At 44.8% G+C, this 12,044-nt stretch overlaps 1 protein-coding gene across 5 annotated transcripts in view; it reads left to right on the forward strand.

Annotated features, from left to right (window-relative positions):
• kif25 (kinesin family member 25) overlaps positions 1-12,044 on the forward strand; it is a 277,704-nt gene that overhangs the window by 185,503 nt on the left and 80,157 nt on the right. For all 5 annotated transcript variants that reach the window (XM_085982016.1, XM_085982015.1, XM_085982012.1 and 2 more), the window contains one exon: positions 4-153. In XM_085982016.1, the coding sequence (XP_085838142.1) occupies positions 4-153 (150 nt within the window). The remainder of the gene's footprint in view (positions 1-3; positions 154-12,044) is intronic.

Raw genomic sequence — 12,044 nt, forward strand, 5'->3', positions numbered from 1 at the left:
TAGATACAACGTGTGCATCATGGCATATGGGCAGACGGGCAGTGGCAAGACTTATACTATGCTAGGGCCACATTCTGAAGAAAACTTCACTCTTTCTTCTGAGCCACAGTTGGATGAAGGAGTTATCCCAAAAGCTGCAAGAGAGTTATACAGGTATGGAAGTGCTTATGTAGCCTATCAGTTTTCATTCATCAATTTTGATGCTGTAAGACTGATAAATGATATATAACAACTACAACATTTATTGGGGGGTGGGCAGCAGGTTTTTGAAGTGAACTTAAATTACTTCAGAAGCTTTTGCCAAGTTACAGTGTTTTATATAGGCTTATTAATTATTTATTTATCTATTAAAAATGGACTGGGGGTGATTTTCCTCTTTAGTCTAGTGTAACCTGGGCAACTAGGGGAGGAAGGCCAGGTGGGGGCGGAGCTGATCCACTGAATCCCTGCCATCGGACACGATTTCCAGAAATAACATCAGACAGACTGCCCAAACATGGGTGCATGGGTGGGCATATTATAATAATATACAAATGACAGCATAACATACTTCCTGTCATTTGTGCCTCCGCAGTGCTGGCCACAAGGAACACTGGTGCATTCCTGGAGTACAGCATTGCTATGGGCCAGAAGATGGGTTACATTTTAAAAGGCCTCTTTGACTAAGACAATCAATTGCATTAGTTAAAGCTGCAAATTTAAAGTGCAAGGGAAAAAAATTCAAAATTTTCAGCTGACACCTACAGTGCAACAATTTCACTCCCATTTCCATCTGAGGCAAGTCCCCCAAAGGCATCATAAATGGTCCTGGCGTCTTCTCTTATCATTCAAATTTCATAGACTCCAAAAAATTGGAAGGTTCACAGGTACAGACAAGGAGTAGGTGGAAGTCCTGCCACAATGAAAATCTGCTGTCATTGTGGCAAAGAGATAAAATTGTCCTATTGTGTCCACTCATGTCTGTTCATTTCCATTACTGGTCATGTGATTATCAGGGGCCAGTCAGATGTGACTGCTCCGCTCTCCAACCAGTGCTCAGTTCCTGGCCTCAGCACTTTGCTCCAGACTCAAACTCAGTCTCAGCACTCCACTTCCTGTCCCAGTGCTCTGCTCTCCGTTCCTTTTGTCTGCAATTTTTTTCTCAGCAACTGAATTTCGGCTGGGGCTCTCCTGATCGGCTGCCGTAACTTCGACAGAAGATCCGCAAAAACCCTGCTTACGCCATTTCCCTGGGGTTTCTGCGGATCTCCCATCAAGGTCTTGGTGTAATTAACATTCTATTTTTCGGACTCTATCCTTCTTCTGATATGCTTTTCTAATTTTTCCTACGCTCTTTGTCCCTTTTACTCTTTTTCCACTTCATTTAATTTTTTTTCCTTCCCCTACCATATTAGTTTAAACTCTCTCTTCCCTCCTCCTAAACTACAGACAACAGTGGGAGGTGTGCAAAAAAGTATTTGGTAGAATATAAGATCTGTAAATACCCGTAGAGGGCAGGAGTGTCTACTTGTGCAATTAAACAACCTTGGTCAACAAGGGATGTGCGATATTGTATAAAACTAAAAAAACGGCTTATACGAATGCAAAGAACAGTAGAGATGCGGCGGTCTAGGAGAAATATAGAGGGATCCTAACAAAGTAGTAAGAGATTCAAAATGGGAATATGAGGGAATTGCGAGGGGTATCAAGGACAACACTAAAGGATTTTACAAGTGTATTAAGAGAAAGAGGGTGACTAAGAATAATTTGGGCCCCTTAAAGGTAGAAGCAGGTCATATTGTAATTGAAAATCAGGAAATGGCAGACTTGCTAAATACTTAATTTGTATCGGCCTTCACAGTAGAGGACGAAGATAAAGTAGCGGTGATACGAGACAAAGTAAAAATAAATCAAGGATAGAACTTTCCAGATTTAATATAAGTAAAAAAATGGTAATGGAGAAAATAATGAGACTAAAGTTGACAAGACTCCAAGGGTTCAGAGGTACAAGGCATTAAAAGAAGTTGTTGAGGAAATTGTAGATGCTGTCATCATGATCTTCCAAAACTCTCACGATTCATGAATTGTCCCCTTGGATTGGAAAATTGCCAATGTCACTCCACTATTTAAGAAGGGTAAGAGCGATAAACTAGGAAATTACAGGCCCATTAGCCTAACGTCTGTTGTGGGGAAGTTACTAGAATTTATTATTAGGAACAGAGTGACTGAGCACTTGGACAAACATGAACTGATCAGAGAGCCAGCATGGATTTGTAAAGGGTAAGTCATGTCTAATGGACCTAGTTGAATTTTTTGAGGAGGTAACTAACATGGTAGGTAAGGGAGTGTCTATGGATGTTATTAATGTGACTTTCCAGAAGGCATTCGATAAGGTTCCACATTTTTGTATCGTCTTTCAAGATCTCAGGACATCCTAAAATTTACATAAGAGACTGAACAAAAGTGAGAACACATGGAATTGAAGGCAACCTATTGACATGGGTAGGGAATTAATTAGGAGGTTGGAGACAGAGAGTAAGGATAAGGGGTATGTACTTCAATTGGTAGGATGTGATGAGTAGTGTCCCCAGGGATCTGTACTGGGGCCTCAGCTTTTCACTATATTTATAAATGACTTGGATGAAGGAATAGAGAGCCGTATATCCAAGTTTGCTGATGACACTAAGTTAGGTGGCACAGTAAATAGTGTAGATGGGAGCAGAAAGTTGCAAAGGGATATTGATGGATTAAGTGAGTGTGCAAAACTGTGGCAGATGGAGTTCAATGTGGGGAAGTGTGATGTCATCCACTTTGGACCTTAGAAAGATCGATCAGAGTATTTTCTAAATGGTGAAAAGTGAGGAACTGTGGAGGAGCAGAGCGATTTAGGGGTCCAAGTACAGAAATCACTAAAAGCTAGTGGACAGGTACAAAAATAATCTAAAAGGCTAAGGCCTAGAAATTGAGTGCCCTTAGCACCGATTTTGCGGCGCTAGAGGGCCTAGCGCTGCAATTGGCGCCGGTTCCTAAATTGCCTGGGGCCCTTCCGCGGCGGTAGACCGGTAGCGCTGCGCCGGCACCGATGACGTCATCGGTGTGCGCAGTGTCCCGGTTGCCGTGGTAACCCGGCCCCAAGCCGAAATTCAGTTGCGGCCGCCTCGCCAGTGGCAGCCGCAACTAAGACTCCGGCAAACGAGTGCTGCCGGAGTCTGCGCCGGCGCTTTAAGGAGGCGCGGCGGCCGGCCGCTTTCCCGCCGGCCGCCTGCCCGCAGCTCCCTCCCCGGACTTCTCCGCCCCCCCCCCCCCCCGGAACAGATGCAAGCCCGGCACTTGTCCGAGGTGCCGGGCTCATTTTTGCAGAGATTTGCGCGGGCCGCGGCCGGGTGCAGGCAGCTCCTCCTTAACGGAAGGAGGAGGCCTGCACTTCCCGAGCCTGCCGCACCGCAGCGGGCGCCGCAGCGCCGGAATAGCGCCGCAATGCGGCGCGTAGCGCCAGTTTTCAGGCGCTAAAACCCTTCAGTAGCGCCGGCAGCCGTTTGGGCGCGGCGCTACTGAATTTTTGGCGCGCGCAAAGAGACTTAGCGCCGGCGCTAACTTCCGGCGCTAAAGCCCTGGCGCAGCGCAAACTCAATTTCTAGGCCTAATGGAATGTTGGCCTTTGTCTCAAGAGGGTGGAATACAAAGGGAAGGAAGTTAAGCTTCAGTTAAACAAAGCTCTGGTCAGAGCCCATTTAGAGCACTGTGTTCAGTTCTGGGCACCACACCTGAGGAGGGATTTATTGACTTTGAGAGGGTGCAGCGCAGATTCACCAGAACGATACCGGGACTAAAAGGGTTAAATAATGAGAACAGGTTGGGTAGACTAGACTTGTATTCCCTTGAATATAGAAGATTAAGGGGTGATCTAATTGAGGTGTTTAAGATGATTAAATGATTTGATAGGGTAGATAGAGAAACTATTTCCTCTAGTGGGGGAGTCCAGAACAAGGGGGCATAACCTTAAAATTAGAGCTAGACCGTTCAGGGGTGATGCCAGGAAGCACGTCTTCACACAAAGGGTAGTGGAAATCTGGAACTCTCCCCCAAAAAACTGTTGAGGCAAGGTCAATTGAAAATGTCAAAACTGAGATTGTTAGATTTTTGTTAGGCAAGAGTATTGAGCATTATGGAACCAAGGCAGGTAGATGGAGTTAAGATACAGATCAGCCATGATCTAATTAAATGGCGGAACAGGCTCAAGGCTGAATGGCCTGCTCCTGTTCCTATGTGAAATGTTTTGTACCTGCTCCTTCATTAAGATGGAGAGTGAAGTATTTGACTCAGAGACTAGGGTCCTGAATTTAAATAAAGGAAACTACGATGGTATGAGGCACGAGTTGGCTAGGATGGATTGTGGAACGTTACTTAAAGGGTTGACGGTGGATAGGCAATGACAAACATTTAAAGATCGCAAGAATGAACTACAGAATTTGTTCATCCCTGTTAGGCATAAAAATAAAACAAAAAAGGTGACTCAACCGTGGCTAACAAGGGAAATTAGGGATAGCATAAGATCCAAGGAGAGGACATATAAATTGGCCAGAAAAAGCAGCAAATCTGAGGATTGGGAGCAGTTTAGGATTCAGCAAAGGAGGACAAAGGGATTAATTAAGAGGGGGAAAATAGAGTATGAGAGTAAGCTTTCAGGGAACATAAAAACTGACTGTAAAAGCTGCTATAGATATGTGAAGAGAAAAAGATTGGTGAAGTCAAAGCGTAGGTGCTTTGCTGTCAGAATCAGGGGAATTTATAATGGGGAACAAAGAATTGGCAGGCCAATTAAATACATACTTTGGTTCTGTCTTCAAAAAGGAAGACACAAATAACCTCCCAGAGATGTCAGGGAACATAGGGTCTAATGAGAGGGAGAAACTGAATGAAATCAGCATTTGTAGGGAAATGGTGTTAGGGAAATTGACGGGATTGAAGGCCGATAAATCCCCAGGGCCTGATAATCTACATCCTAGGGTACTTAAGGAAGTGACCCTAGAAATAGTAGATGCATTGCTGGTCATCTTCCAAAATTTTATAAACTCTGGAACAGTTCCCATGGATTGGAGGGTAGCTAATGTAACCCCACAATTCAAAAAAGGTGGTAGAGAGAAAACGGGGCATTATAGATCGGTAAGCCTGACATCGGTAGTGGGGAAAATGCTAGAGTCCATTATAAAAGATGTAATAGCAGAGCACTTGGAAAACAGTGACAGGATCGGACAAAGTCAACATGGATTTACAAAAGGTAAATCATGCTTGACCAATCTACTGGAGTTTTTTGAGGATGTAACTGGTAGAATAGATAAGGGAGAACCAGTGGATGTGGTGTATTTGGACTTTCAGAAGGCTTTCGATAAGGTCCCGCATAAGAGATTAGCGTGCAAAGTTAAAGCACATGGGATTGGGGGTAAGGTACTGACTTGGATAGAGAACTGGTTGGCAGACAGGAAGCAAAGAGTTGGAATAAACGGGTCTTTTTCCGAGTGGCAGGCAGTGATTAGTGGGGTCGGTGCTTGGACCCCAGTTATTCACAATATATATTAATGATCTAGACGAGGGAACTGGATGTAATATTTCCAAGTTTGCAGACGACACAAAGCTGGGTGGGCGTGTGTGCTGTGAGGAGGATGCAGAGAAACTCCAGTATGATTGGACAGGTTGGGTGATTGGGTAGATGCATGGCAGATGCAGTATAATGTGGATAAATGCGAGGTTATCCACTTTGGTGCCAAAAACAGGAAGGCATATTATTATCTGAACGGCAATAGATTTGGAAAAGGGGAAGTGCAACGAGACCTGGGTGTCCTTGTGCACCAGTCGCTGAAGGTAAGCATGCAGGTGCAGCAGGCGATTAAGAAGGCAAATGGTATGTTGGCCTTCATAGCGAGAGGATTCGAGTACAGGAGCAAGGATGTCTTGCTGCAGTTGTACAGGGCCTTGGTGAGACCACACCTTGAGTATTGTGTGCAGTTTTGGTCGCCTTATCTGAGGAAGGATGTTCTTGCCGTGGAGGGAGTGCAGCGAAGATTCACCAGACTGATACCTGGGATGGCAGGAATGACATATGAAGAGAGATTGGGTCGATTGGGCTTGTATTCGCTACAGTTTAGAAGAATGAGAGGGAATCTCATTGAAACTTACAAAATTCTAACAGGACTAGACAGACTAGATGCAGGAAGGATGTTCCAGATGGCGGGGGAGTCCAGAACCAGGGGTCACAGTCTAAGGATAAGGGGTAAGCCATTTAGGACTGAGATGAGGAGGAATTTCTTCACCCAGAGAGTGATGAACCTGTGGAATTCTCTACCACAGAAGGCAGTTGAGGCCAATTCATTAAATATATTCAAGAAGGAGTTAGATATATTTCTTAAGGTTAAAGGGATCAAGGGATATGGGGAGAAAGCAGGGACAGGGTACTGAATTTGGATGATCAGCCATGATCTCATTAAATGGTGGAACAGGCTCGAGAGGCTGAATGGCCTACTCCTGCTCCTAGCTTCTATGTTTCTATGCTCCGTGATATTCCTTATCCTGGCACCTGGGAGGCAGCACACCATTCAGGACTCTTGATTGTGACTGCTGAAACATCGGCCTATTTCCCTGATTATAGAATCCCTGTTACTATTGCGTTTCTGCACCTCACACCCAGCTCTTTGGCAATCCCTTATTCCATGGTGCCATAATTTTGCTTGTGGTTACCCTTCTCCAGGGTTCTTTGCCGCAGTGTAAATAAAAACATAAGAAATAGGAGCAGGAGTAGGCCATTCGGCCCTTCAAGCCTGTTCCACCATTCAATGAGATCATGGCTGACCTTCTGCCTCAACTCCATTCACCAGCCCTATCGCCATATCCCTTGATGCCTTTACTAGTCAGAAATCTATCGATTTCTGTTTTGAATATACCCAATGACTAAGTCTCCACAGCCCTCTGGGGTAGAGAATTCCAAAGATTCACCACCCTCTATGTGAAGAAATGTCTTCTCATCTCAGTCCTGAATGGCCTACCCTTTATCCTGAGGCTGTGGCCCCTGGTTCTAGACTCCTGAGCTAAGGGAAACATTCTCCCAGCATCTATCCTATCAAGCCCTGTAATAATTTTGTATGCTTCAATGAGATCCCCTCTCATTCTTCTGAATTCAAGAGAACACAGGCCTACTTTACTCAATCTCTTCTCATACAACAGTCCCGCCATTCCAGGAATCAATCTTGTGAACCTTCGTTGCACTCTCTCTATGGCAAGTATATCCTTCCTTAGGTAAGGAGACCAAAATTGTACACAGTACTCCAGGTGTGGTCTCACCAAGGCCCTATATAATTGGAGTAAGACTTCTTTACTCCTGTACTCAAATCCTCTTGTAATGAAGGCTGGCTTACCATTTGCCTTCCTAATGGCTTGCTGCACCTGCACATTCACTTTCAGTGACTCTTGTACAAGGACACCCAGGTCCCTTTGAGCATCTGCATTCCCCAATCTTTCACCATTTAGGAAATACTCTGCCTTTCTGTTTTTTCTACTTCACATTTATCCACATTATATTACATCTGCCATGTTCTCGCCCACTCACTGAGCCTGTCGAGATCCCCTTGAAGCCTCTTCACATCTGACACTGCCACCTAGTTTTGTATCATCAAATTTGGAAATGTTACATAGACATAGAAGATAGGAGCAGGAGTAGGCCATTCGGCCCTTCGAGCCTATTCCGCCATTCAACGAGATCATGGCTGATCATCCAAACCCTAGCACCCGGTCCCTACACCGACAGCCATCCCACACAAGCCCTATCCCCGTAACCCCGCGTATTTAATCCCCCCTAACACTAAGGGCCAATTTTTTTATCATGGCCAATCAACCTAACCCGCACATCTTTGGACTGTGGGAGAAAACCGGAGCACCCGGAAAAAACCCACGCAAACACGGGGAGAATGTGCAAACTCCACACAGACAGTCACCCGAGGCCGGATTTGAACCCGGGTCCCTGGCGCTGTGAGGCAACAGTGCTAACCACTATGCCACCGTGCTGCATTTAGTCCCCTCATCCAAATCATGGATATAGATTGTGAATAGCTGGGGCCGAAGCACCGATCCTTGCGGTACCCCACTAGTCACAGCCTGCCATCCTGAAAAAGACCCGTTTATCCCTACTCATAGAGTCATAGAGCTTTACAGCACAGAAAGAGGCCCTTCGGCCCATCGTGTCTGCGCCGCCCATCCATCCCTGTCCAGTCTAATCCCATTTTCCAGCATTTGGTCCATAGCCTTGTATGCAATGGCATTTCAAGTGCTCATCCAAATGCTTCTTGAATGTTGTGAGGGTTCCTGCCTCTACCACCCTTTTAGGCATTGAGTTCCACATTCCAACCACCCTCTGGGTGAAAAAGTTCCTCCTCAAATCCCCTCTAAATCTCCTGCCCCTTACCCTGAATCTATGCCCCTTTGTTATTGACCCCCCTACTAAGGGGAAAAGTTCCTCTTTGTCTACCCTATCTATGCCCCTCATCATTTTGTACACCTCAATCAGGTCCCCCCTCAGCCTTCTTTGCTCCAAGGAAAACAACCCCAGCCTGTCCAGTCTTTCTTCATAGCTGAGGCGCTCCATCCCAGGTAACATCCTGGTGAATCTTCTCTGCACCCTCTCCAAGGCAATCACATCCTTCCTATAGTGAGGCGACCAGAACTGCACACAGTACTCCAGCTGTGGCCTCACCAGCGTTTTGTACAGCTCCATCATAACCTCCCTGCTCTTGCCTTCATTAGCCGAGGCATAGAATATAAGTATCCCATATGCCTTTTTAACCACCTTATCTACCTGTTCCGCTGCCTTCAGGGATCTATGTACATGTACACCAAGGTCCCTCTGACCCTCTGTACTTCCTAGGGTCCTACCACTCATTGTGTATTCCCTTGCCTTATTTGTCCGTCCAAAATGCATCACCTCGCACTTTTCAGGGTTAAATTCCATTTGCCACTTTTCCGCCCATCTGACCAACCCGTTTATATCGTCCTGTAGCCTGAGGCTTTCCTCCTTGCAATTTACCACCCCACCAATTTTCGTGTCATCTGCGAACTTACTGATCATACCTTTCACATTCTCATCCAAATCATTTATGTAGATCACAAACAACAAGGGACCCAGCACCGATCCCTGAGGTACCCCACTGGACACAGGCTTCCAGTCACAAAAGCAACCTTCGACCATCACCCTCTGCCTCCTGCCACTCAGCCAGTTTAGGATCCAACGCGCCAAGGCACCCTGGATCCCATGGGCTCTTACCTTCTTGACCAGTCTCCTATGCGGGACTTTGTCAAAAGCTTTACTGAAGTCCATGTAAACCACATCCACAGCATTTCCCTCATCCACCCCCCTAGTCACCCCCTCGAAAAATTCAATCAGATTTGTCAGACATGATTTACCCTTGACAAAGCCATGCTGACTATCCCCGATTAATCCTTGCCTCTCCAAGTGTAGACTAATTTTGTCCCTCAGAATTTTTTCCAATAATTTCCCTACCACAGATGTTAGGCTCACTGGCCTGTAATTCCCTGGTTTATCCCTGCTACCCTTCTTGTATAATGGTACTACATTAGCTGTTCTCCAGTCCTCTGGGACATCCCCTGTGGCCAGAGAGGTTCTGAAAATTTGTGTCAGAGCCCCTGCAATCTCCTCCTTTGCCTCCCACAGCAGCCTGGGATACATCTCGTCCGGGCCTGGGGATTTATCCACTTTTTGGCCTGCTAAAACCGCTAGCACCTCCTCCCTCTCGATGCTAATATGTTCAAGTATGTCACAGTCCCCTTGCCCGATTTCTATGTCTGCATCGTCTTTCTCCATAGTGAACACAGATGCAAAAAATTCATTTAAAACCCCGCCTACATCATCTGGCTCTACACACAGATTTCCACTTTGGTCCCTAATGGGCCCTACCCTTTCCCTGGTTATCCTCTTGCCCTTAATATACTTATAAAACATCTTAGGATTTTCCTTTATTTTGCTCGCCAGTGTTATTTCATGGTCCCTCCTCGCCCTCCTAATTTCTTTTTTAAGTATGCCCCTGCACTTTTTATACTCCTCTAGGGCTTCTTCCGTCTTTAGTCTTTTGTAACTGCCAAAAGCCCCCCTTTTATTTCGAATGCATTTTTGTATATCCCTTGTCATCCAAGGTTCCCTTTGCTTGTTGGTCCCACCCTTGACCTTTACAGGAACATGTTGGCGTTGTATTCTCTCTATTTCCCTTCTGAAAGTCTCCCACTGTTTTGATGTGGATTTTCCTATAAGTAGCTGCTCCCAGTCCACTTTGGCCAGACCCTGCCTTATCATATTAAAATCGGCCTTCCCCCAATTTAGTACTCTTATTTCCGGGCCGTCTTTGCCTTTTTCCATGACCACCTTAAATCTCACCGAATTATGGTCACTGTCGCCAAAATGCTCTCCTACTGATACTTCCACCACTTGCCCGGCTACATTCCCCAGAATTAGGTCCAGTATCGCCCCCTCTCTTGTAGGACTTTCTACATGTTGGCTCAAAAAGCTCTCCTGGATGCACTTTAAGAATTCTGCACCCTCTAAGCCTTTCACACTCTGACTATCCCAATTTATATTGGGGAAGTTGAAGTTGGTCCACTCTTTGTTTTCTGTCTGTTAACCAATTCTCAATCCATGCTAGTGTATTACCCCCAATTCCATGTGCCCTAATTTTATTCACCAACCTCTTGTGTGGGACCTTATCGAAGGCCTTCTGAAAATCCAGATACACCACATGTACCGGTTTCCCTTTGTTTACTCCACTAGTTACATCCTCAAAGAACTCCAATAGGTTTGTCAAACCGGATTTCCCTTTCATAAATCCATGTTGACTCTGCCCAATCTTACTATTAGTTTCTAAGTGCCCAGTTATTGCATCCTTTATAATAGATTCCAGCATTTTCCCAACTACTGATGTGAGGCTAACAGGTCTGTAGTTCCCCGTTTTCTCTCTCCCTCCTTTCTTAAATAGCGGGGTTACATTTGCTATCCTCCAATCTGCAGAATCTATAGAATTTCGGAAGATGACAACCAATGCCTTCACTATCCCAATGGCCACCTCTTTCAAAACCCTAGGATGTCGGTCATCCGGTCCTTGGGATTTATCGAATTTTAGTCCCATTAATTTTGCTAGTACTGTTTTTTTACTAATAATAATTTCTTTAAGTTCCTCATTCTCACCACACCCTTGCTTTTCTCATATTTCTGGGAGGTTTTTTGTGTCTTCCTCCATGAAGACAGAAACAAAGTATTTATTTAATTTCTCTGCCATTTCCTCATTCCTCATATAAATTCTCCAGTCTCTGACTGTAAAGGACCTACATTTACCTTCGCCAGTCTTTTCCTTTTCACATACCTATAGAAGGTTTCACAATTCGTTTTTATATTTTCCGCTAGTTTGTGCTCATATTCCATTTTCCCTTTCTTTATCAATTTCTTGGTCCCCCTTTGCTGATTTCTAAAAAGATCCCAATCCTCAGGTTGACCGCTTTTTCTGGCAACTTTATAAGCTTCCTCCTTTGACTTAATACTAGCTTTAATTTCTTTTGTTAGCCATGGTTGGATCACTTTTACTTTTGGGTTTTTATGCCCTAGAGGAATATATGTTTGTTGCAAATTATGCATTATTTCCTTGCATGTTAGCCATTGTATGTCCACCTTCATATCTTTTAGTGTAGTCTCGCAATCTACCATGGCCAACTTGTCCCTTATACCCTTATAGTTTCCTCTGTTTAGATTGAAGATCTTAGTTTCAGATTGGACTACATCAAATCAAATCAACTTTTATTGTCATTGTTAGCGCACAAGTGCAGTACAACGAAATGTAGGCTTGCGGCTCCCGAGAGTGTACAATTTGGATTAGGACACTTAAACATTTCAACATACATTTGTACATATATATTAGCATAAATATGACCATAATAAAGTGCATCGGCAGATGTGCAGGCTTTAGTGTTTATTTGTGGAGTTCAGTAGGATGACAGCCCTGGGAAAGAAGCTGTTCCTAAACCTG

This window comes from Somniosus microcephalus, chromosome 3, assembly GCF_052327205.1.
Source record: "Somniosus microcephalus isolate GS21.2 chromosome 3, FLI_Smic_1.0, whole genome shotgun sequence".
NCBI lineage: Eukaryota > Metazoa > Chordata > Chondrichthyes > Squaliformes > Somniosidae > Somniosus > Somniosus microcephalus.